The 27,561-nt window shown below is 41.9% G+C and overlaps 1 protein-coding gene across 2 annotated transcripts in view; it reads right to left on the reverse strand.

The window, feature by feature from the left end:
* Nucleotides 1–27,561, reverse strand: part of TTC27 (tetratricopeptide repeat domain 27) — a 214,639-nt gene that overhangs the window by 130,541 nt on the left and 56,537 nt on the right. Inside the window, exon 10 of one of the 2 annotated variants that reach the window (XM_002709924.5) lies at nucleotides 3,778–3,891. The exons of the other annotated variant lie outside the window; for it this stretch is intronic. Coding sequence (XP_002709970.2) covers nucleotides 3,778–3,891 — 114 coding nt within the window. The remainder of the gene's footprint in view (nucleotides 1–3,777; nucleotides 3,892–27,561) is intronic. 2 annotated transcript variants of the gene reach the window in all.

Genomic DNA, 27,561 nt, shown 5'->3' on the forward strand with positions numbered 1-27,561 from the left:
CTCAAATACTTTAAAATAAATAAATAAATATTACCCACTCAGTGCATTCCTGTTATTTGATATCTAAAAACATAACCCTCACATTTCAGAATGATTCAAGTTTCAAATGAAAAGTATATACTGGCCGGCGCTGTGGCTCACTTGGCTAATCCTCTGCCTGCGGCGCCAGCACCCCGGGTTCTTGTCCCGGTTGGGGTGCAGGGTTCTAGTGCCGATCGCTCCTCTTCCAGTCCAGCTCTCTGCTGTGGCCTGGGAGGGCAGTAGAGGATGGCCCAAGTGCTTGGGTCCCTGCACCCGCATGGGAGACTGGGAGGAAGCACCCGGTTCCTGGCTTTGGATCAGCACAGCGCCAGCTGTGGAGGCCATTAGGGAAGTGAACCAACGGAAGGAAGACCTTTCTCACTATCTCTTTCTTACTGTCCATAACTCTCTCTCTGTCTCTCTCTCACTAACTCTGCCTGTCGAAAGAAAGAAAGAAAGAAAGAAAGAAAGAAAGAAAGAAAGAAAGAAAGAAAGAAAGAAAGAAAGAAAGAAAGAAAGAAAGAAAGAAAGAAAAGTATACACTTATATTACCATTCTTCAAAAAGTTCATGGAAAATGTTTTATAAAAAAACAATGCGTGAGATTTCAAATTATTTTTTGCCAAAAAAATAAATCTATGTTTTACTTTGGTTTTCAGTTAGCTTTCTGAAATACCTTTTTAACATGCACTTATAAACACATAAAAGATTTATTCTTAGGGACGGCGCTAAAGCTCAGTGGGTTAAGCAGTTCAAGCCAGTTCAAGTCCAGCGGCTCAACTTCCAATTCAGCTCCCTGCTAAGGAGCCTGGGAAAGCAGCAGAAGATGGCCTAAGTACTTGGGCCCCTGTACCCACGTGTAGACCCGGATGAAACTCCTGGCTACTGGTTTCAGCCTGGCCTAGCCCTGGCCATTACAGCCATTTGGGGAGTAAACCAGCAGAAGGAAGATCTCCTTTCTCTCTCTCTCTCTCTCTCTCAAGGAAGATCTCCTTTCTCTCTCTCTCTCTCTCTCTCTCAAGGAAGATCTCCTTTCTCTCTCTCTCTCTCTCTCTCTCTGTCTCTCCCCACTCTGTAATTCTGACTTTCCAATAACAAATAAATCTTTACAAAAAAGAAAAGATTTACCCTTATACTTCTTAATTTGTCACTATAAAAGAAAAATGAATGACCTTATTACTTAATATGCCAAAGTGAATGTAGGAGATGGGGCCAGCGCTGTGGTGTAGTGGGTTAAGCTGCCGCCTGCAGTCTTGGCATCCCATATGGGTGCTGGTTCGAGAGCCGGCTGCTCCACTTCATGTCCAACTCTCTGCTGTGGCCTGGGAAAGCAGTGGAAGATGGCCCAAGTCCTTGGGCCCTTGCACCCATGTGGAAGACCTGAAGGAGGTTCCTGTCTCCTGGCTTTGGATCGGCACAGCTCCAGCTGTTGCAGCCAACTGGGGAGTAAACCATCAGATGGAAGACCTCTCTCTTTCTCTCTCTCTGCCTCTCCTTCTCTCTCTGTATAACTCTTTCAAATAAAATAAATAAATCTTAAAAAAAAAAAGTGAATGTAAGAGATGAATACAAAGTAAGTAATTTGTAGGTGAGTATATCCTTCAATAAGTGAATGCATTATAGTAAGAACTGTTAAGAACAAAAGAAGACATTCAAACTAGTTTCTATAACACACACAAAAAAAGTTTTATTCACAGTTTTCTTGAACAAGAAATTTTACTGGCTGAGCATCCTTAACCCAAAAATCTGAAATCCAAGACTTTTTGAGCCAGACCAGTGTTCAAAGACTGTCAGATTTCACAGTATTTAAGATTGTGGAGGTTCAGATGCGGGATGCTCAACTGCTAGAGTAAATGCATTTTAACATTTTAGTCACTTTAAAATTTATAGTTTCAGAGTGAAATGAATTTTAGTAAATAAAATTCAAACCACCCAGTAACTCACGATGAACAGCTAAGGATGTTAACCATGGAACAGCCCTTCACCTTCCCTTTCTACTTTACACTGGGTCCGGCTGTAGAAAGTGGGTCAGCAAATGGCTTATGGCTGTTAGCTGTCTCCAAGGTACTTTTGCCACAAAGGCACCTTGCCTGAGATCATGCCAGTTCCTGAGGCTGCTTACGGAAGGAGGACTGAAGGCAAGGGATGGGGGCCAAGCCATTTCAGCCTAAGGGAACACCAAGGTGGGAAATATACTTCCTACACTACGTTGGGCCCTCACCTAGTTCAATTTTTCCTCAGTGCAATACCGCCTGGTCCAAGTTCTCTTCAATGGTGTTACACTTTAATAACACCTTGCACCCCTAGCTCTGCCTCAACCTTCTGGAGAAAATAACCTGTGACAACAATTTAGTATATTGAGACAAGAAATATGATGGTAATTACTGAAAAGAAGGAAGATGATTAAAACAGTATAAGACAAACTGTTGAGCACATACTAGGTCCTGGGTAAGAAGTTTGCTGATTCAAATGCTATGCAGGAAGAAAAGCAGCAGATTAAGCCATGGCTTGCAACACCAGCACCCCTCATCAAAGGGATGGTTTGAGACCCCCAGCGGCTCCACTTCCGATCCAGCTCCCTGCTAAAGTGCCTGGGAAAGCACTGGAACATGGTCCAAGAGCTTGGGCCCCTGCACCCATGTGGGAGACCAGGATGGAGTCACTAAATAGTGCCATCTAGGAAGAACAGCCATTTACCAGACAACAACCTGGGGGCATCTTGACCTTAGACTTCTAGCACCAGAACTGTGAGAAAGTAAATTTCTGTACTTTACAAATCACAGTCTCAGGTATTTCATTATAGCAGCACAGACTAAGACATGGAATCTGAAATCTTAGATCTTTTTGTGACATTTTCAATTTTCCTTGCTAATAAATTTATATCACGGGTAGTTTATCAGACAATATATGAAAGCAACAAAATGCTACTGTCTCACTGGAGGAGTAGTGTTAAATGGAGACTGAGGCCTGGATATGGATTAATTTTACAACATTAGTGGATATTTTTGCATGAGGATGAACATTATTTCCTCTGACAACTTGTACTTGTGAGATGCTTTATTGTGGGGAGCAACTCGGACTAGACTAGGTTGCTGGAATTAAGACTTATTCTATGCATCTGCTCTCCCACAATATGGCGCTGGGAGAGAAGAAAACAGCTTCTACACAGCTGCCTCCAGTTCAGCCAATAAACTGTAGGACTTGCTCCTGATTGGAGGAGAGCAGCGTACTCGGCGTGTGGGCAGCCGAGTTGGGATTGGCAGAGGAGGACTATAAAGGAGGAGAGAGACGGCATGCACCAGGAACATCTAAGGGGAACATCTAAGGGGAACACCTGTGCAGCCCCCGAGAGAGCCGGCCGGCGGTGTGCCGCTCCCCTGCGGAAGTGGGGAAAGTGGCCAGGGGGAACCGCCCTTCCACGGAGGTGGAAGGGACAGTAGCCAACCCGGGAAGAACCAGCAGCAAACCCGGGGAGGGCCGAGCAGACGAAAGAACAGCGCAGGGTCCTGTGTCGTTCCTCCACGAAGAGGGGGAGCGACACTTTATTTTTCTTATTAACCCTTAATTTGTCTCTTTTAATGCTCACCATAAACCTCCAAAGCATTATTTCTGCAAGTCAAATTCTAAAATGTGTATTCTGCAAATAAGGAAATGTTTGAGTAAAATGTAAGCCACCTAATTCTTTCATTCATAACATACATGGATGTTTATTTATAGCAATGGAGAGCTGGAAGAAAAACAACATATTAATTCCTACCTGAGTCTGCCTCATTGCTCGCTCCACTCGGCGCGTGCTTCCTCTCTCAAGTTTAGTCCGGAGCATCAAGGCTGACGTCTGAATGGCCCAGAACTTTGGTTGTGAAAGCAGACACTGATAGAAGAAGAAAAAACAAAAGACCACAGACAGAAGACTTAAATGCTGGATGACCCACTGTGAGTAGGACAAAATTCATTCTTCCAAAAATATCAGGATGCCGTTGAATGCAAATATGAAAATCTCAGCAAAGAAAAGCAAAAGTTTTTCCTTTTTTGATTTGTATTATAAAAAGTCATTGTAAAACACAATAATGCTTTATGGCCTTGGCTAGCATAAGGAGTCTCTAGTTTTAGAGAAAATACTTTTCTAGAAGGGGCATCTCAAGAAAGCCTGACCTATAACAAAACTATGAATAGGAACATACTGAAACATAACCCCAGGGAAAACAGTGCAGGCCATCAATTCAGAGAAGTAATAGAAACCACTAACATGATTACTAATGTAGTGAAAAATAAAATGGAAGTTTCAGGTAAGAGAAAACAGTAATGGGATGTGATAAATGGAGACTGCTTGATATAATGAACACAAAATCTCATTGATGGGGGTCAGCACTGTGGTGTAGTAGATTAAGCCTCTACCTGTGTAGCCGGTATCCCACATGGACACTGGTTCATACCCTAGCTGCTCCTCTTCTGACCCTGCTCCTTGATAATGGCTTGAGATAACAGTAAAAGATGGCCAAAGTGCTTGGGCCACTGCACCCATGTGGGAGACGGAGACCAGAAGAAGCTCCTGGCTCCAGATCAGCCCAGCTCCAGCTGTTGCGGTCATTTGGGGAGTGAACTAGCAAACAGAAGGCCCCTCCTTCTCTCTGTAATTCTACCTCTTAAATAAATAAGTAAATCTTTTAAAAATAAAACAAACAAAAAGAATCTCACTGATGAACACTTGGAATTCAATATTGTCTGTGGTTGATAATTCACACATACCTTTCAGCAAAGATGCTGCAAAGAAAGGGAAAAGATGTGTCTGAAAGCTAACACCATTCTTGATCACTACTGCTTGTTTCTTTTTCTTTTTTTTACTTATTTGAAATGCAGAATTATATACATATAGAGAGAGGGAGAGATAGAGAGATCTTCTATCTATTGGTTCACTCCCCAAATGGTCCCAATGGCTAGAGCTGGACCAGGCCAAAGCCAGGAGCCCAGAGCTTCTTCTGAGTCTCCCACATGGGTACAGAGGCCCAAGCACCTTGGTCACCCTCCACTGCTTTCCCAGCATATTAGCAGGCAGCTGGATCAGAAGTGGAAAAGCCAGGACTCAAACCAGCGCCCATGTGGGATGCTGGCATCACAGGCGACAGCTTAACCTGTTACACCACAATGCCAACTCCTGTTGCTTGTTTTTAAAAGTCAAGTGTGGAACACATCCTGGTCTAATCAATCCCTCAAAATCTAGGTGTTTATTAGAAGCACATGGGAAGCTTCTGGTATTTTTTTTTTTTTAATGTAAATCGTATCTTGAAGATCAGGATCTGGGCATCAATATTTTTAAAAATATCCCTCCTGCTGCCCCCTAGGTAATTCTCAAGTGTAGTCAAATTTGAGAACAATTAGGCTAAGATAACACAAGTATGTATTTTTGGTAAAATTCATATGGAACTCCAAATTCTCATTAACAGTAAGAAGTCCTTCAAGAAAGCACAAACTATAGCACAGTCCTACAACTCCATACCAAGCCAAGCCAAGCCAAGCCAAGCTCATTGCACTCATTGTTGTCATCTGCCTGGCCCCTATAGGCATTTGAATTATTAACTTCTAATTTAAACCAACCCCTTTTAAATTAAGAAGAAAATGAAGCAACAAAAGGCTAAATCACTTGCTCATTGCTATGCCTACCCTAATAGCAATAACTGGTAGTAAAACCTCATCTTCTAAGTACTAGAACAGCATCCCTATTGTCATTATTTAACTCTGTAAATGAACTTGTACTCATTGAAACAGCTAAATTCAGATATGATAACCTCCTGGAAGTGAATGATACTACCCAGGAAATATAAGAAAGTAGAGTAACGTAAGTTCAGGCCTCAGGAAAGAACCTTGGAAACAGTGAAAAAAGAGGAGTAAGCAACAAGTACACAAGTAAGGGATGAGGAGAATCAAGAGCAGCAGTTTGGCACAGCAGTTAAGATGCCTCTTTGGGTACCTGCATCTCATCTCATAGAACCTGGGTTTCAGTCCCGGCTTCCTGCTAATGCACACTCTGCAACAGGTGTTCAAGTACTTGGCTCCCTGCCACCCACACTGGAAGCCTGGATGGAGTTCCAGGCTTCTGGCATTGGCCTGGCCCAGTTCAGCCCTGCCTAGCTGTTTTGGGCATTTAGGGAATGCACCAGCTGATGGAAGATCTTTCTCTGTCCCTCTATTTGCCTTTTAAACAAATAAAAATAAAAAGAGGAGAATCAAAAGAATGGGCTCTTACTGAAGTTTGTTTATTCCTTAGTCCACCTGAGCACCTACTCTGTAAAAGCAGTGCACTGGCCCCAGCGAGAGGGTAGCGAGCAAGACAGACAAGGTCCTGGCCCTCAGAGGACTCACATCCTAATGCAATGCCTATCAGGTAATCTTCTATGACTAACTCTAGAAATTAAGATATTTTCTATCTCCTTGAAATAGTTTTCAAGATTAATGTATAATCTTATCTGGTTAGCCTTCTTTAACTTAAATCTACGAAGAGATTTTACCAATATAGCTAGCTATATATGGCATTATCAAGACATGAATGATAAAACAGAAGAATTTACAAAACCCATTCTTTAAAATGTGTAACACTATTTAGCACAAGATTTTACTATAAAATGTAACCTCAAGAATTTTCAAAGGAAAGGACTTTTCTCATTAGGTAAATCTGCAAACCTGACTCTACAAATTTTAATGGGTCATAACACTGCCTTCTTTTCCTTCTCATCTCAATGAAGAGACTATTATCTGTGACTTCAAGTTAGCAGGATGGAAGACGACTAAAGAACAGTGCTGTGCAACAATGAGGAAAGTCTCCCAGGTCAGCCAAGGCTGGATTAGAATCCCTGTGCCACCAAGTGACATGACCACCTACATGGCCCCGGGTGACTCAACTTCCCTGGGTCAGTTCCTCCTCTCAGAAACTGGAATGGCAAGCCCCACCTCCCTGAGCTGGGAGGGTAAGTAAGGAAGTCTCTGGGAGTCCGCACAGAGAAGCACGTCTGGCCGCTCCAGAGCCTCCCCCTCACTACGTGTTTTCTCTCCCTCAAGTCACAGCATTCACTTCCAAGCCGCACGCAGCATTTAGCCCACAGGCTTGTCGGAGTGAAAGTCCAACTTTTTACTGTTAAGACTTATTTTATTTATTTGAAAGGAAGAGAGAGAGAGAAAGAGAGAGAGATGGAGATGGAGAGAGATCGATCTTCCATCCACTGCTTCACTCCCCAAATGGCCCTAATGGCCACAACAGCCAGGGATGGGCCAGGCCAAAGCCAGGAGCTCAGAGTTTCATCTAGGTCTCCCACATGAGTGCAGGGGCCCAAGGACTTGGGCCATCTTCTGCTGCTTTCCCAGGCGCAGGGAGCTGGATAGGAAGTGGAGCAGCTGGAACTCAAACAAGTGCCCATATGGGATGCTGGCATTGCAGACAGTGGCTTAACCCAATATGCCACAATGCCAGGCCAGAAATCCCAGTTCTAAGAAGGTTGTCCTAAAGGTTTTCACACCAAAGAGATGAAATATTTTCCTCAGAAAAACAAAAAAGTCAGGATCTTTTCCACACTGGAATGGGAACAGAGTTATGCCCGAGACCTTTTGTGAAGATCAAGCAAAACACTCTAAACACTGAATGTAAAATGCAATGTGACAGACATTTGAAAAGTTGTAAAGCAGGAAAGAGGAATGTAATTACCTTGACTTAGAGATACAAAGACCTGACATAGTTTTTCTGAAAGGAAATTACTGTAGAATAGTTATATTAATATATCTTATAAAACACTGTTGTCCATGAGGTAATAATCAATCAGAATACAGACAACAGGTTAAAAAAAATTATGTGGCCATATTGTGGCACAGCAGGTTAAGCCACAGCCTGCAGTGCCGGCATCCCTTATGGGTGCTGGTTTGAGTCCCAGGTGCTCCACTTCCGATCCAGCTCCCTGCTAATGTGCCTGGGAAAGCAGAGGAGGATGGCCCAAGTGCTTGGGCCCCTGCGCCCCTGTGGGAGACCTGGAAGAAGCTCCTGGCTCCTGGCTTCAGCTTGGCCCAGCCCTGGCTGTTGTGGTGTTGCAGACATTTGGCGAATGATCAGCAGAAGGAAGATATTCATTTATTCATTCCCCTTTCTATCTCTCCCCCTCCTCCCCCCCATAACTCTGCCTTTCAAATAAATAAAATAAAACTTAAAAAAAAAAAACTATAATGATCTATTGACTTAAGAAGAAAATTACACTTAAGGATTTTTTCAGTCTAATAATTCAGCAACCAAATCCAACGGTGAGAATACCAATCTAATGGACCAGCTGGTGAGATGTCAGGCCACATATGGATGTGCAGACAAGAGATGATTCAGAGTCTTCATCATGTCCCCCAGTAAGGAGCTACTGTTCTTAATTCCACTGATTTTAGGACCAGAGAAGTTATCACCCCACTATTTACCTAAATGACTATCTTGTGCTTCAGGTCTAAACTTAAATGTTACTTTGTCTTAGACCCTTAGCAATTACCTTTTCTAAGTGACTCCATGTCTGCCCAATTAATGCCACTAAACTGTACTCTTAAAAATGAATAAAATTCTAGATATTCTGTTCTGCATATTTTATCAGAAAAAAAAAACTAGCATATATTTTAAAACATTACTGACAAAGTTCTTTTAAAAAAAAAGCAATCTTACATTCAAGTTCAGTGTTGCTAAAAATCTGACAGTAGGGCCGGCACTTTGCATAGGGGGCTAAGCCTCAGCCAGCGGTGCCGGAATCCCATATGGGAGCCAGTTCGAGTTCCAGCTGCTCCATTTCAGATCCAGCTCCTTGCTGATGGCCTGGGAAAGCAGTGGAAGATGGCCCAAGTCCTTGGGTCCCTGCACCCATGTGGGAGACCCAGAAGAAGCTCTTGGCTCCTGGCTTCAAATCAGCTCATCTCTGGCCATTGTGGCCATTTGGGGAGTGAACCAACAGATGGAAGACCTTTCTCTCTGTCTGTAACTCTACCTCTCAAATAAATAAATAAAATCTTTAAAAAAAAAATCTGACAGAACACATAAGATAGAAATATAGCTATATCCAAAATAATGTTTCATTGTGGTTTTTTTTAATCACTAATTATACTTTTGGGTGAAGCATACTGCCTGTATAATCAACATCTCCCAAATTTGAGAATGTTTCTCAAAAGCCAGATTGGTTCAGCACGTGAAAAGGCTCTGATGAGCTTCTACATAATCAGGGTAAGGCCATCTGAGCCCGCGATTTTTCCTCACTGCACCCTCTGGTTCTCTCAGGGAAGAAACCCCAGCTACAAAGGATCTTCCGAAAGTTCCTGGAAAATACATACTAGAAAAAACACACACATGGACTTCAAAAATGTTTGCACCAAAATAAACATATTTTAATTGTATTTACAAGAACTTTTTGAAGTACCCTCGACATATTTGGTTAACCAATGTCTTCCCTAGGCCCTCAAGAAAGGGACAAAGAAAGGAACCCCTTCTTTACCTTTTTTACATAGGGGCAGAGGTAGACAGAGGTAGTTTATCTGAAATAGAAATATAAATTAATATGAACTGGTGCTTATGGAAATTACCTGATGGTTCTTCTAGTATTCCCTAGGTAGAACTGGGACCATACCCTCTCAAAGACACAACACTGTGGTAAGTAAGTACATGAAATAAAACTTTTAGTACTATAATCTAGGTGGATCTGTGGCTTATATATAAAATATAGTAATTTCATGTTTAAATATTAGTTTTATCTGGAATTGATTTTATATATACTATAATACAAGGGTTAAGATATCTATTTTCCACAAGGATATATAAATTATCCAATGCCATGTACTGCAAAACATACCCTTTTCCCACTGTTCTGTACTGCCTGCCACATATATCATATACCAGATGAACCACATACATATGGATCTGTTTCTGTTCTACAGGCTAGTTTGCATTTCCTATGTCAAAACATCTTAATTCAGTCCTTTTCAAACTTGAAAGTGCATAAAAATAACCTACAGTTGTTAAACAACAGAGTCACTGGCCCCAATCCCAGAGGTTCTGATTCAATAGGGTTTGGATAGAGCCAGAGAAATTCATTTCAGTAAGCTCCTATGTGATGCTGTTGCTGCTGGTCCTAGGACCACACTGATAAGCAACACTGTACTAATTAGTACATTTCTGTAATAGGTCTTGCTATGTACAACACTAGTCCTCCAGCTCTACACAGCCTGAGCTATTGCTAGCCATTAGCAATTCAATATGAATTTTAAAGTCAGCTTTAGTTCCACAAAAAACAACAGAAACAGTAACAACAACAAAATCAAACTGCTGGTAATTTGTTAGGGATTGCATTAAATTATGTAGGTTAATTTGGAAAGACTTGAAATTTTAAAATCTTCAGTTCTCCATGGACAAAGCACATCCCTCCATTTATTTAGGTCTTCACTAATTTCTCCTAGTTATTTTTCAGACTCTTTTTTTTTAGGGGGGAGGGGGACAGGCAGAGTGGACAGTGAGAGAGAGAGAGACAGAGAGAAAGGTGTTCCTTTGCCGTGGGTTCACCCTCCAATGGCCGCTCTGGCCAGCTCGCTGTGGCCAGTGCACCACGCTGATCCAAAGCCAGGAGCCAGGTGCTTCTCCTGGTCTCCCATGGGGTGCAGGGCCCAAGCACTTGGGCCATCCTCCACTGCACTCCCGGGCCACAGCAGAGAGCTGGCCTGGAAGAGGGGCAACTAGGACAGAATCTGGCGCCCCGACCGGGACTAGAACCCGGTGTGCTGGCACCGCAAGGCGGAGGATTGGCCTATTGAGCCGCGGCGCCGGCTCAAATTCTAATATAGGGATCTTACTAATCTTTTGATAGATTTATTCCTAGGATTTTGATGGGTTTTATTTAAAATGCTATCATTTTCCCCTTTTTAATTTTTCTAAGTTGTAATAAAGTATACATGAAATTTACCATCTTAACAATTTTTAAGCATTATTCAATAATGTATTCCAATTTCACCAGAACTCTTTTCATCTTGCAGTTGAGACTCTGGAAGCAACAGCACCTCATTCCTACCCTCCAAGCCCCTGCAGTCACCATTCTAGTTTTCACCTCTTGGAATCTGATCACTCTTGGTACCTCATGTAAGTGGAACCATTTAGTTGCAAATGTTTTATAAAGTCCATTTATTTTTAACTTCCTATCTGTTAACTATAGTGATTCAATGGAATTTAAGTTCACTAGATTAATAAGCACTGGTTAAAAATCCAAATGGCATTGAAAAAAGCCTCAGAAATGTGGTGTGTTCAACCAGGCCCACTTAGAATTAGGACCTTGTTAAAGAACCTTACACCAGGGCCCACATTGTGGTATAGCCAGTAAAGCCTTCACCTGCAATGCCAGCATCCCCTGTGGGTGTGGGTTCAAGCCCCAGCTGATCCACTTCCGATCCAGCTCTCTGTTATGCCTTAGAAAGCAGAAGAAAATGGCCTAAGTCTTTGGACCCTGCAGTCATGGGAGAGATTTAAAAGAAGCTCCTGGCTCCTGGCTTCAGATCAGCCCAGCTCCGGCCATTGCAGCCATTTGGGGAGTGAACCAACAGATGGAAGATCTTTCTCTCTGTCTCTCCCTCTCTCTGCCTCTGCCTCTGCAATTCTGCCTTTCAAATAAATAAATAAATCATAAAAAAAAAACTTTAGGCCATTTGCAACCATGTACTTGTACATGAATGGAATTTCCACCACTTTTATACATCAAAACAGAGGCTAGAACCACTTGTGAGTGATAACATTTGTGTGACTGTTTTAAGTTCTCCCATTTCTCAACTCTCAATGACCAAAACTGATAAAAGGTGATTCACTTAGCTAATAAACTTTTACTGTATATACTATTTTAAAATACTAATAAATATTTTATTAATATGAATATTAAAATAATCCCTAGTAATTATAACTTTACTTATGGTTACAACACTACATAAAGAATCAATCTACTTTGGCAATTGTTGATGAACAGTATATTTTAAGAACAAAAGGAAGGTACTTGTTATAGATTAGGAGAGCTACTCTGCAAGACTGAGTAGGAATGTATCACTTTAAGACGTGCCATTGGGGCCAGTGCTGTGGCATAGCAGAAAAAGCCACTGCCTGCAGTGCCGGCAGCCCATATGGATGCCAGTTCAAGTCCTGGCTGCTCCACTTCTGATCTAGCTCTCTGCTGTGGCCTGCGAAAGCTGTGGAAGATGGCCCAAGTCCTTGGGCCCCTGCACCTACCTGAGAGACCAGGAGGAGGCACCTGGCTCCTGGCTTTGGGTAGGCACAGATGCAGCTCTTGCGGCCATCTGGGGAGTTAACTAGCAGATGGAAGACTTCTCCCTCTCTCTGCCTCTGCCTCTCTGTAACTTTTTCAAAAAATAAAATAAATTAAAAAAAAAAAAGACATGCCACATACTTTCACTAAAACTGCAGGAAACTCAGGTAACTGCCTGAAATGAAAAAGGCAGTGAATACCACTTTAACTCACAATAAAATGTAAATTTCCTTAGTACACTAGCCATACTCTCTATATGGGTGTGTGTGTGTACACATATGCATACACATACATATATACTTGGTAATTCAAGCCCCAAAAAGTAGCAAAAAAAAATCTTTTGTGATACCTGTGATACCATCAAGGAGATGTCCTGTGTTGTTTCCAATAAAAACAAACTCCCTTTTCATTCTTATCACTGCAGATTTCCAATCATCTTCTTTCAAAGGTCTCTAGGGTCACTTTACATGACACACAAAGTTTACTCCTTTGAAAATGAAGCAGCTTTCAGAGAGCTGCTTGTTCCACATGGAGAGCAAAACCAGCTCAGACCTCCGGTCATTTAACTATTAGGCTACACTGATGCCAAATCGGATGGTGCCCACCAACGTCAGGCCGACCTTACAAAACAGTGAACGAAGGAATACCATAAAAAGCAGAAACATTGACCCTTTACAATGATCTACTTTTTAAAAATCCATCTTTAAAATCAGTACCAAATGACAATAAATTACTCTATACATATCCTTGGTAGAACTGGCACAGTACTTCAAATCCTCTATCCTTGTTCTACAGACCACTTAGAACGTCTCCAAGTTGTCTTTCCCTAAAGCTCACTGTTGCCTTAAACAAATCTTCCACCACCACAGCTGAAGCAGCCCAGCAGCTTACATTCCACCAGCCTGTGCCTTTGTTCATGCGGTCTCACCGCATCTGAATGCCATCCATCTTTCAAGGCCCAACTCCAATCCTTCCTTAGTGAACAAAGCCTTCTTTGATGCAGTCTATTTTCTTCCTTTCTTAATAACTATGGTTAATATTTATCTTTGTTATCAATTTGTAAACTCAGGGCCGGCGCCGCGGCTCACTAAGCTAATCCTCCACCTTGAGGCGCCGGCACACCGGGTTCTAGTCCCGGTCGGGGCGCCGGATTCTGTCCCGGTTGCCCCTCTTCCAGGCCAGCTCTCTGCTGTGGCCCGGGAGGGCAGTGGAGGATGGCCCAGGTACTTGGGCCCTGCACCCACATGGGAGACCAGGAGAAGCACCTGGCTCCTGGCTTTGGATCAGCGTGGTGCGCTGGCCACAGCGAGCTGGCCAGAACGGCCATTGGAGGGTGAACCAACGGCAAAGGAAGACCTTTCTCTCTTTCTCTCTCTCTCACTGTCCACTCTGCCTGTCAAAAAAAAAAAAAAAAAAAAAAAAAACAATTTGTAAACTCAACTCCCTGGTCTTGCTACTTGCATTTATGCATTTATCTGACCTGAGGTAAATTAAAAACTACATGAACGTAAGTCCATTGGTTCATGCCTTTGTTTCTTCCACAGGCTCTACTAGTCTGCCATATGGGCGCCGGTTCGGGTTCCAGCCGCTCCACTCCCGATCCAGCTCTCTGCTATGGCCTGGGAAAGCAGTAGAAGATGGCCCAAGTTCTTTGGCCCTGCACCCACGTGAGAGAACTGGAAGAAGCTCCTGGCTCCTGGCTTCGGATGGGCACAGCTCTGGCCATTGCAGGCAATTGGGGAGTGCACCACGCGGATGAAAGACCTCTCTCTCTGCCTCTCCTTCTCTCTCTGTGTAACTCTGAATTTCAAATAAATAAATCTTTCAAAAAAAATAACAATGAGGAGCCAGTATTGTCGTCTCTCAGGTTAAGCCACTGCCTGCAAATACCAGGAGCCCAGCTGGAGTCCTGGGCAGTCCACTTCTGATTCATATTCCTGTTAGTGTGCCCGAGAAAGCAGCAGAAGATGGCCCAAGTGCTTGGGTCCCTGCAGTCACATAGGAGAGCGGAAGAGAATCCTGGCTTCTGCTTTAGCCTGGCCCAGGCCCGGTGACTGCAGGTATTTGGGAAATGAACTAGTGGAGGGAAGGCTTTTGTCTCTCATGCGCTCTCTCTCTCTCTCTCTCTCTCTCTCTCTAACTCAGCCTTTCAAATAAATAACTTTTTTTAAAAAATGATAAAAATAGGGCTGGTGTTGTGGCATAGTGGGTTAAGCTACCACCTGTGACACCAGCTCGAGTCCTGGCTACTCCATTTCCAATCCAGAGCCCTGCTAGTGCTCCAGGGAAAGCAGCGGAAGATGGCCCACGTCAGGCCTCTGCACCCACATGGGAGACCCGGATAAGCTCCTGGCTCCTGGCTTCAGCCTGGCCCAGTCCTAGCTATTGTGTGAACCAGAGGATGGAAGATCTCTCTATCGTGCATACTCTCTCTCTGTAACCGCCGTTCAAATAAATAAAAAACATTTTAAAATTGGGGTCGGCGCTGTGGCTGACTCTTAAAGTCCAGCTCTCTGCTGTGGCCTGGAAAGGCAGTGGAGGATGGTCCAAGTGCTTGGGCTCCCACACCTGCACAGAAGACCAGGAGAAAGCACATGGCTCCTGGCTTCAGATTGGTGTAGCTCTGGCCTTAGCAACCATTTGGGGGGGGTGAACCAATGGAAGACCTTTCTATTTCTCTCTCTGTCTTCTCTACCTGTCAAATAAATAAAAATAATAATAAAATTAAATTAAAATGAGTGAAAATAAATAAAATGCTGCTTATTCTTTAAAGTCTTTTAAGAGATCTAGTGACATTTAAATGATCTTGCTATTGTTCAAGGTAGTTTTGATATAGAAGTTTAAAATTAACTATAATGTAAGTTATAAAATATAAACACCTGTGAATTTAGGACTGGCTTTTTTACTTAATTTACCCATATTGTTGCTCATAGCTATAGGTCATTTATTTTCACTTTACTGGTGAATATTTCATAATTAAAAATCACAATTTATCCATCCTGCTATCAACATTTATTGTCATATTTTTTGCCACTATGAACACAGCCATTATTAAATGTTCTCATCAATACCCACAGGTGCAGATGCGAAAGTTCTCTTAATTAAGGATGGAGCTTTGGGAATTCCTACAATGTACAACTTCTTGATGTTCTACAAAGTCACTCTGCAGTGATTAAGCATGCATTAAATTTTTTCAAATTCTGATCTTTAACTTCAAATTATTTTCATAAGTTATGTTTTCCGGCCAGCACCGCGGCTCACTAGGCTAATCCTCCGCCTGCGGCACCGGCACCCTGGGTTCTAATCCTGGGGTTTAGATCGCTGCGCCGATCTGAAGCCAGGAGCCAGGTGCTTCCTCCTGGTCTCCCAAGCGGGTGCAGGGCCCAAGGACTTGGGCCATCCTCCACTACCTTCCCAACCCACAGCCGAGAGCTGGCCTGGAAGAGGGGCAACCAGGACAGAATCCGGCGCCCCGACCGGGACTAGAACCTGGTGTGCTGGTGCCGCAGGCGGAGGATTAGCCTATTGAGCCGTGGTGCTGGCCAGAATCTTGGTAGTATAACTTTTCTTCCTGTCTGTTGATCTTTAATTGGCAGCTCCTTGCACAATTTTCATCTGGGATTAGAGAATTTTTCCTCTGGAGTAGACTGGTTTCTGCTGCCATGGGCCAGACAGCACCATGAATGTAGGATCGCTTCAGACTTTCTTGAGGGTTCTGGCTCCATGGAAAGTTCTAGAAGTACCATCACCCTCAGGTAGCCCCCCCTCGCAGCTGCTTGTTGTTCAGTTTCAGTTTCCTGCCTCTCTGGCCCTGCCCTAGATCCCAACTTCTCTTTGTGTATCTGTGTACATGAATGTTTGCTTAATTCACCAGTGAAAAGAATGCTTAGACATCTCCTCTACCTGCCGTGAGACCAGCAACGGCTTAACAAGTGTGTCCTTTTCATGGCTTTACTTGCTTTGCAACAGGTAGGTCTCTCAAAGTACCCTGTCTGCTATATTTCCAGAATTTGAAGTCTTTGATCTCTGGCCCATTAGTGCTCCTATTCTTTTATTTTATTTTATTTTATTTTATTTTATTTTATTTTATTTTATTTATTTATTGACAGGCAGAGTGGACAGTGAGAGAGAGACAGAGAGAAAGGTCTTCCTTTGCCATTGGTTCACCCTCCAATGGCCGCCGCGGCCGGCGCACTGTAGCCGGTGCACTGTGCTAATCCAATGGCAGGAGCCAGGTACTTATTCTGGTCTCCCATGGGGTGCAGGGCCCAAGGACTTGGGCCATCCTCCACTGTACTCCCGGGCCATAGCAGAGAGCTGGCCTGGAAGAAGGGCAACTGGGACAGAATCCGGCACCCCGACCGGGGTTAGAACCTGGTGTGCCGGCGCCACTAGGTGGAGGATTAGCCTAGTGAGCCGCGGCACCGGCCCCTATTCTTTTAATATGTCTCTAGGCTTACTTCTTAATTCCTTCCTATTTCCTATGCTAATAAAGATATTAGTACATCTCCAAGAGAAAGGTACTGGCCAAAAGCGGAGCAATCCCTGGAAAATATCTGACCTAGCAGAGATTAGAGCTCCAGGAAGACTCAAAACTGAAACCTAAAAGATACACCAGAAGATTGACAGTTCACTGGCGTCCCTGACCATGTGTGAGACAGCCCGCTTAAATCTCCAACTCCAAATAAGAATAGCTATCTAACCTAAGACCATGTCAGACTTTGTTCACTTTCATATAGATTTTTAAAAGAATGTTTTTCTTAACTTTTAAATTTCAGATATTTTCTCATTTTTTTCTCCTTCAGAAAAGTTGCAAGAATCCTACAAAGAATTCTTATATATCCTCCACCCAAATTCTCTAAATATTAATGTATTGTCATTCAGCGACATTATCATCTTCAGGCAGTTACAGGATATATTAAAAATGACAGATTTAAAATAACTGAAATCTACGTATCAGCTATTTTTATAGTCATCAACACCATTAGTTACTTGAAATAGATGTCAATTACCTATGCTAATTTATATAGAAGTGGAACAGTAGGGACACAAAACCAGCACCTATACAGAATGCTGCCTACACAGGTAACGGATTTATCCACTATGCCACAATGCCAACCCCTCTGCACTTTTTTCATGTTGTACTTCAAAGAACAGAAGGTTTTAATTTTAGGAAAGTCAAATTTACCATTTTTTTTTTTCAGCTTATAAGACAGATAGAGAAAAACAGAGTTCCAAACATCTGGGTCACTCCCCAAATGCCCACAGTGCCTAGGACCAGACCAAAGCAAGGATCCTAGAACTCAATTCAGGTCTTCCACGTGGATGGCAGCAACCCACCCACCTGAGCTACTATCTGCTGCCTCCCAGGATATGCACCAGCAAGATGTGAGAATTGAGTAGAGCTCATACTCAAACCAAGACACTCTGATAAGGGATATAGGTATCCTAAGCAGTGACTTTACTACCAGGTAAAAACCCCACTTTTTTTCTTTAATGGTTCATGCACTTGTTGGCCTAGCTAACTATTGCTCACAACTCCAATGGTGCAACAATCTTACTTGAAGGAAACATTGTACAAATGTTTTGTAACACTGCAATCAATACTCTAGGATGATGATTGAATTTTATATATAAATTTTCCTTGATTTCTTCAATGAGTCATGAATAAATTTTCTTTTTTTTTTAAACTTTTATTTAATGAATATAGATTTCCAAAGTACAGCTTATGGACTACACTGGCATCCCCCACCTCCCCGATGACTTCCCTCTCACCCGCAACCCTCCCCTTTACCGCTCTCTCCCCTTCCATTCATATCACGATTCATTTTCAATTTTCTATATATACAGAAGATCAGTTTAGTATACATTAAGTAAAGATTTCAACAGTTTGCACCCACATAGAAACACAAAGTGAAATATATTGTTTGAGTACTCGTTATAGCATTAAATCTCAATGTACAGCATATTAAGGACAGAGATCCTACAGGAGGAGTAAGTGCACAGTGACTCCTGTTGTTGACTTAACAAATTGACACTCCTGTTTATGGCATCAGTAATCTCCCTATGCTCCAGTCATGAGTTTCCAAGGCTATGGAAGCCTTTTGAGTTCTCCGACTCTTATCTTGTTTAGACAAGGTCATAGTCAAAGTGGAGGTTCTCTCCTCCCTTCAGAGAAAGGTACCTCTTTCTTTGAAGACCTGTTCTTTCCACTGGGATCTTACTCACAGAGATCTTTCATTTCGGTTTTGTTTTTTTGGTTTTTTTGTTTTGTTTTGTTTTGTTTTTTTGCCAGAGTGTCTTGGCTTTCCATGCCTGAAAACTATCAGGGGCTTTTCAGCTGGATCCGAATGCCTTTAGGGCTGATTCTGAGGCCAGAGTGCTGTTTAGGACATCTGCCATTCTATGAGTCTGCTATGTATCTCGCTTCCCATGTTGGATCACTCTCCCCTTTATTTATTCTATCGGTTAGTATTAGTAGGTACTAGACTTGTTTATGTGATCCCTTTGACTCTTAGTCCTTTCATTATGATCAATTGTGAACTGAAATTGATCACTTGGGCTAGTGAGATGGCATTGGTACATGTCACCTTGATGGGATTGAATTGGAATCCCCTGGTATATTTCTAACTCTACCATTTGGGGCAAGTCAGCTTGAGCATGTCCCAAATTGTACATCTCTTCCCTCTCTTATTCCCACTCTTATGTTTAACAGAGATCACATTTCAGTTAAATTTCAACACTTAAGAATAACTGTGTATTAATTACAGAATTAAACCAGTCATATTAAGTAGAACAGACAAAAAAAATACTAAGAGGGATAATGTATTAAGTTGTTCATTAACAGTCAGAGCTATGCTGATCAAGTCACCGTTTCTCATAGTGTCCATTTCACTTCAAGATCACTAGCAATCAGGGAAATGCAAATCAAAACCACAATGAGGTTTCACCTCACCCCGGTTAGAATGGCTCACATACAGAAATCTACCAACAACAGATGCTGGCGAGGATGTGGGGAAAAAGGGACACTAACCCACTGTTGGTGGGAATGCAAACTGGTCAAGCTACTATGGAAGTCAGTCTGGAGATTCCTCAGAAACCTGAAGATAACCCTATCGTTCAACCCAGCCATCCCACTCCTTGGAATTTACCCAAAGGAATTTAAATTGGCAAACAAAAAAGCGGTCTGCACCCTAATGTTTATTGCAGCACAATTCACAATAGCCAAGACCTAGAACCAACCTAAATGCCCATCAACAGTAGACTGGATAAAGAAATTATGGAATATGTACTCCTTAGAATACTATACCGCAGTAAGAAACAATGAAATCCAGTCATTTGCAACAAAATGGAGGAATCTGGAACACATCATGCTGAGTGAAATAAGCCAGTCCCAAAGGGACAAATATCCTATGTTCTCCCTGATCGGTGACAACTGACTGAACACCAAAAAGGAAACCTGTTGAAGTAAATTCTCTTTTTTAATTGTTTAGTTTATATATACACGAAGTTTTCTAGATAACCAATAGTGATTGGTGTCATTCAATTTCCTATGGAAAGTGAATATATTCCATATGATGTCAATGTTTTTTAATATTTATGTATTTATTTGAGAGGCAAAGAGATAGAGCATGAAGAATGAAAGAACGAGAGAGAGAGAGACAAAGCTGCCATCCACTGTTTTATTTCCAAATGCCACAACAGCTAGGCCAAAGCCAAGAGGAACGCATTCTGGGCCTTCCACATAGGTGGCAGGTACTCAGCTACCTGGGCCATCATCTGCTGCCTCCCAACTGTACTTCAGCATGAAGCTGGCATCAGGAGTGGAGCTGGGATTCAAATCCAGGTACTCTGCTAAGAAATGCAGGTATCTTAACCAGCATCCTAACCACTAAGCCTGCCCTAATGGCAGTTTTTTATTCATTAATTTATTGAAGATTATTTTACTGTCCCAGCACATGGCCATGGTGATCATACCGTATGTATTTGAAGAGACCATATACTCTGAGAATACTACCAAAAAATATCAATTTTATCAGGGAAGTTGATGGTATTGTCCAAATTTTCAATGCATTACTGATTTTGTATCTCCAGCTATAAAGACTATGAAAATCTTTGAATTTTATTTGGAATATTTATCCATTAACATATAATATAATTATCTGTATGGTTGAGTTTAGATAAAGAATCCTAGCATTTATATTTTGTCCTATTGCACAGCCTTTCCTGTCTTTTTAGATCACTTTAATATATATTTCAGTTTGTCATTTTAATTTTTCAATGGGCTTCTTTTTTTTTTAAAGGCAGAGTTACAAATGCAGAGAGAGAGAGAAGTCTTCCATTCGCTGATTCACTCCCCAAAAGGCCACAATGGCCGGAGCTGGGCTGATCTGAAGCCAGGAGCCAGGAGCTTCTTTCAGGTCTCCCAAGCAGGTGTAGGGGCCCAAGGACTTGGGCCATCTTCTACTGCTTTCCCAGGCCATAGTAGAGATCTGGCTCTGAAGTGAAGCAGCCAGGACTCAAACTAGCACCCATATGGGATGCCAGCACTACAGGTGATGACTTTACCTGCTACACAACAGCAAAGGCCCCTCAATGGGCTTTTAGCTAGAAGCTTCTGCAGTTTTTAACTAGTTGCCCTAGAATAATTAATTTTTCACAAGTATTTGGAACAGTATAATTATTTGCATTATAGGTAGTAATTTTGCAATTATACGGATGCATTAATCTACCTTTGTATTCTTTCTACATCATTTAGAAAATACCAAGAAATAATTTTTAAAAAGAGAAATATGTATTTTAATGACACTGGAAAGAAAAGGAGGCTCTGTTACATATATACAGATGTTTATGGCTTCAAGTGCTCTTTAATTCTCAGCATCTGAGTTTCCATATGGAACTATTTCACTTTAGCTTGAAGAATTTCCTTTGGCTTCCTTTATAGTGCAGGTCTGCTGACAACAAATTCTTTTCATTTCTACTTTATCTATAAATGATTTCATGTTGGTCATAATTCTGGGTTGACATATCTTTCTTTCATAAATTAAAAAATGATATTCTACTGTCTTTTGTCCTTGATAGTTTCTGAAGAAAAGTTCAAAGTCTTTGTAATCATGTTCCCCTTATTTAATGTGTCATTTTTCTGTCTGCTATCAGGATATACTCATTAGTTTATTTTTCCTGGTTGATCAGTACACACAAAATTATGATTTTGTTTTCTCTTTCTTAGGTTTCACTATGCTTGTAGAATCCATAAATATACGACCTCCACACATGTTGAAAACTGTAACTATAAGGGCCAGCGCCGCGGCTCACTAGGCTAATCCTCCTCCTTGTGGCGCCGGCACACCGGGTTCTAGTCCCAGTCGGGGCGCCGGATTCTGTCCCGGTTGCCCCTCTTCCAGGCCAGCTCTCTGCTGTGGCCAGGGAGTGCAGTGGAGGATGGCCCAAGTGCTTGGGCCCTGCACCCCATGGGAGACCAGGAGAAGTACCTGGCTCCTGCCATCGGATCAGCGCAGTGCGCCGGCCGCAGCGCGCGGGGCGCAGCGGCCATTGGAGGGTGAACCCACGGCAAAGGAAGACCTTTCTCTCTGTCTCTCTCTCTCACTGTCCACTCTGCCTGTCAAAAAATTAAAAAAAAAAAAAACTGTAACTATTATTTCTTCAAATATTTCTTTCTGCTCTATTCTTTCTCTCCTCTGGAACTCCAATTATGTATAAATTGGGCTTTTTTTATATTGTTCCACATGTCTATAAATCCCTGTCCATTATTTTTACCCTTTTGTTGCTACTGTTCTTCAGAATGGACAGTTTCTAGGGGTCTATGTTCAAGTTCACTAATTCTTGCATCTTCATTAAATGGCTACTCTCAACCAGTGCCATTTGTATTTCACATTTTACATACTTGGATCTAGGATTATCATTTGGCTCTTTTTTATACTTCCTATTTTTCTCTACAAATTCTCTTTTTTTTAGAGCTATGTCACTGAAAATATAGGAAGACTTTTGTTTATCATTGTACCCTAATTCCAGAATCCAGGTCATCTTGGAATTAATCTCATTGACTATTTTTTCTCTTGTGAATGGTTTGCACTTTCTTCATTCTTCACGGTAGATGTTATATTGTGAAGATCAGGAATTTGATGCTATTGTTCCAAAGTGCTGGGCTTGTTTTGTTTTAACATACAACTTGGTTTAACCAAAGCTGTACTTGGGAAATCTTAGATGGCTGCTCAAGTCTCATATGAGTTGTTTAATCCTTAATGAATCTATTCAGAGCATGCCCATTATACGCATGGCTCAATGGTGACTGGAAACATTTATACACAGAATGTAAGGATACTCATCTGTGATTCTCTCCTTAAAATATGCTTCCTCCTGCTCACGTTCCAGTACCTATGGTAACCCCAAACTCTGTCCTAAGAAAGACTGCAGAATTGTTACTAAAGCTTTAGCTACTCTGAATGCAATATACTATGATCTACTTATAGGGTAGAAACAACACAAATAAGAAAACTAACCATGTCAATCCCTTCTTCCAACAACAACAACAAAAAAGTAATCTCCAAAATCTTTCTGTCTTTATGTATTCCCCCAATGTCATCAGGTAACCAGAAATTTGGGGGTTTCGTATTTTGTCCATACTTAGTAATTTATAACTACAGAAGAATGGTTCTAATCAGAGCTTAGCCACTACAAAACAAGCAGAAGTTCTCCAAAAGCATTTCTGAATCAGCTTGGCAATTTCCAAAGAGAAAAAAAAATAGCCTCCTGGGACTCCAATTGCTATTGGATCTATTTTAAAGCTCAATTTGGGGAGAAATGTCAATTCAACAATACTGAGTCTCCCAACCCATGAACAAGGTAAAGCTCTGCATGTACTTACAGCTATAGCTCCTCTCATCATTCCTTGTCCTTTTCAGGGCTCAGATTATGCACTGCAGTTATATTTATCACTAAACATTTGATTTCCTAAATGTTATCGTAAGTCCTTCAAAAGTTTCTTTCCCAATCATTCATTGATATTACATATAAAGAAAACTAACTTTTTTATGTTGATGTGTGGTATTCAATTAGATTATTAGTTCTATTAGCTGATTCTTCAAAAGTTTTTTATATACAAAATCATGTTGTCTATGCAAAAAGATAGTTTTACACCTTTCTTTCCAAACTGCACATCTTTCATATCTTCTGTCCTAGCTGGTATTTCTAGTTCAACATAGAATACAAATGGAGAAAGCAATTTTGTCTTTTACCTGATTTTTAAAGTGAGAGGGATTGTTTTTCATCAGTAATTTTAGTTATGAAAACTTTTAAAGGGGAACCGGAGCTGTGGTGCAGTGGATTAACACCCTGGCCTGGAGCGCCGGAATCCCATATGGGCACCAGTTTGAGACCCAGCTGCTCCACTTCCTATTCAGCTCTCTGCTATGGCCTGGGAAAGCAGTGGAGGATGGCCCAAGTCCTTGGTCCCCTGCACTCGCGTGGTTGACCCGGAAGAAGCTCCTGGCTCCTGGCTTCAGATCAGTGCAGCTCCAGCCATTGCAGCTCTCTGGGGAGTAAACCATCGGATAGAAGACCTCTCTCTCTCTCTGTCTGTTTCTCTCTTTCTCTCTCTCTGCCTCTCCTCTCTCTGCGTAACTCTTTCAAATAAAAAAAAAAAATACTTGTAAAGGTTTATTTATTTACTTATTTAGAAACTCAGAGTTACATAGAGAGAGCGAGAGAGATCTTCCATCCCCTAGCTAATTCACTCCCCAGATGGCTGATATGGCCAGCAAGGGCCAGACCGAAGTCAGGAGCCAGGAGCTTCATCTGAGTATACAACATGGGTGGCAGGGCCCCAAACACTTAGGCCATCTTCCATTGCTTTTCTCAGGCCATTAGCAGGGAGCTGGATAAGAAGTAGAGCAGCTAGGACACAAACTGGTGCCTAAATGGAGCACTGGTGTTGTAGGTGGCAGCTTTATCTGCTGTACCACGTTGGTCCCAGTATAGATTTTTCTGTTTTATCTTTTTTTCTTGTTTATTATTTATTTAAAAGGCAGAGTTACAGAGAGAGTTCCATCTGCTGGTTCACTCCCCAAATGGCCACATGGCTGGGGCTGTGCCAGGCCAAAGCCAGGAGCCAAGAGCTTCTTTCAGGTCTTCCAAGTGGAAGGCAGGAGCCTGAGGACTCAGGCCATCTTCCACTGCTTTTCCCAGGCCATGAGTAGGGAGCTAGACTGGAACTAAAGCAGCTGAGACTTGAACATGGGTCCATATGAGATGCCAGGACTGCAGGTGGCAGCTTAGCCTGCTGGCCACAGTACCAGTCCCTACAGGGGCCGGCACTTTATTAAGGTGATAGTTTCTTCTATTCCAAGTTTACTTTCTGTACAACGTTTTTAAACATCGTAAGAGTTCTTACAATGAAAGGGTGCTGAATTTTGCTAATGGCTTTTCTGTATCTAGATAGGTAATCACTTGGTTTTTCTCCTTCACTATTCTAATAAGGCAAATTGCACTGTTCCAGGTGAAACATATTTTGTATTCCTGAGATAAGCCCTCTTTAGTCATTACCTAGTACCCTTTTCATATATGGCAGTTTCATGTATTTTGTCTAGCTTGGAGCTAAACAATGGGAAATAAGTCCAGTACCAGTTACTGCAACATGGCTGGAAAGGAAATTCACAAATAAGCATTAACTTAACACATGGTTAACTGTATCGAAAAAAAGAGATCAGTCTCCAGGTCAGTTTTGATTTAGAAAACACCTGGAAGAGAAAATGCAGCAGAGAAATTATGTAGCATAAAGTTTTAGGTAAGAAGGTAAGGGCTTGTAACTGCTCTTTGTCTTCATTTGGCGTGTCCCTCTTCTCTGTTTGTTATCACCACATTCTCTTCATGTTTTATTCCCACCAAGTTGACTATGATATGTGTAGCCGTGGTTTTCTTTTTCATTGTTTTACCTTTCTTGGGTCTCACTGTGATGGCTCATCTATAACGTCAGGGACTTCTGAAGTAATTAACTGTAGTAACAAACTATTTGAAATGACAAAGTTAAATTGTCTAACAAATTGAAATTTCATGAGTATGTACTTCATTTAAATTTATAAAGATGGAGTTAATCAATATACAACATATAAATTATACCAACTTATCACACTGTAGATGTACAATTCTGCAATGTATAAGATGTACAATTACTACCTGACAATTAAGAAAAAGAAGTAAGTATTCTCTAGAAAAAATAGATAGCGTCACCTTAATCTGGGAAAATGATTAGGAAACTGTTTTATGTTCATAAATAAGTATTTATCAAATAGCTTTAAATCAACAGTAGACACAGAAAATATATACAATATAATATGTAACTTCCAGAGGTCTTATTACTTCTTTCATTTCCAGAGAAATCTTGGGACTTCAGACAGTCAGAAGGCAAGCTGCCAGTATCAACTCACACTTAAACAAAACTTTTGCCAATGAAAACTGAAACACCTGTATGAATTAACTAAATTGTTCCCATTTTCAACAATAAAAGGAAATTAAAAACATTACTGAATGTCACTGACTTGGCTCATGTGAAAGGAAATAACGTCGCTATCACAGCTAATTTTAAATTATCAAGTCCATACAGCACAAATGGCTCTCTAAAACATAGGTTATTTTTGCTATGACTCAGTTTTCCTGAAACATGCAGATACAGTATCTCAGGAATAGCACTAAATAATGACAGTATTAAACAAGTAAACCTATTATCTTTATCTCAAGCTTTTGCTTTACAGAACTAAAATACTTTCCTAACATATCTCAAATATATCTCAAGGCCGGCGCCGCGGCTCACCAGGCTAATCCTTCGCCTTGCGGCGTCAGCACACCAGGTTCTAGTCCCGGTTGGGGCACCGGATTCTGTCCCGGTTGCCCCTCTTCCAGGCCAGCTCTCTGCTGCGGCCCGGGAGTGCAGTGGAAGATGGCCCAAGTGCTTGGGCCCTACACCCCATGGAAGACCAGGATAAGTACCTGGCTCCTGCCATCGGATCAGCGCAGTGCGCCAGCCGCGGTGGCCATTGGAGGGTGAACCCACGGCAAAGGAAGACCTTTCTCTCTGTCTCTCTCTCTCACTGCCCACTCTGCCTGTCCAAAAAAAAAAAAAAATATATATATATATATATATATATTTCAACATGAAAACAGTGGCAAAAATTTCTCCCCCCAAAAAGAAATTTCACTATAATTTGAGTAAACTTTTGGATAGTTGACTAAAACTGAACAAAATTCATGACCAATAAGCCATTTGGGTTTTTTTTCCATTCAATAAATATTTACCTAATGCCAAATAACCATGGTCCTTACCTCTCCAAGTACCTTACAGCTTTGTGGCAGCAGCATTAAGATTTCTACTGTACTTGCTCCTCTGTGACAGAGCACGACACCTGATAGTCTCAATAGTTCACAGTCCCGGTTTCCAGCCACGCAAGCTGCTGCCAAAGAAGGAAAATGCACGCCCGGCAAACACAGCATATTCTTTCTTTCCTTTACTCCTTTCTCTGCTACAAATATAACCAACTTCAAACAGGTCTTAGCTCTCTAGGCTGGGTAACATGGGAACCCTCTCCTACAAAGCAGTGACCAGCTGGCCTGGCACAACACTGAACGCTCTGAGTGCAGCAGCCACTACCTGCCCTGGAGGACTTTCTTGGATGTTCTTCAGTTTGACCCTCAAGGTAAGTTTTGAGTGTTGAGGCAGGGACACACTACACCTTCTCTCATTTTGCAGAAGAGGAAGATGAAACAAGTGGTCTTGCTTACCATCATGCAGTTCCAACTAAAAATGGAACCAAGCAGAGTGATACAGCAATAGAAATCAGTCCCATTCCAGGTTTGTAGTATATTTCATTCATTCTCTTATTCTGTACACATTTATTGAGCAACAGCTATTTGTAAAGCAATGAAGTACTATACCAGGCCTTGTATAGGACCCAGGAAAGAAGAGAGCTCAGTCTCTAAAGCTAGGTATGAGCTAGCACTATGGCATAGTGGGCTAAAGCCTCCACCCTATGGTGATAGCATATACAGGTGCCGGTTCAAGTCCCAGCTGCTCCACTTCTGATCCAGCTCTCTGCTATGGCCTGGGAAGGCAGCAGAAGATGGCCCAAGTGCTTGGGCCCTAGCACCCACATGGGAGATCCAGAAGAAGCAACTGCCTCTCTGATCGGTCCAGCTCCAGCCGTTGTGGCCATTTGGAAAGTGAACCAGTGGATGGAAGACTTTCTCTC

Source organism: Oryctolagus cuniculus, chromosome 2 (assembly GCF_964237555.1).
Source record: "Oryctolagus cuniculus chromosome 2, mOryCun1.1, whole genome shotgun sequence".
NCBI classification, from domain to species: domain Eukaryota; kingdom Metazoa; phylum Chordata; class Mammalia; order Lagomorpha; family Leporidae; genus Oryctolagus; species Oryctolagus cuniculus.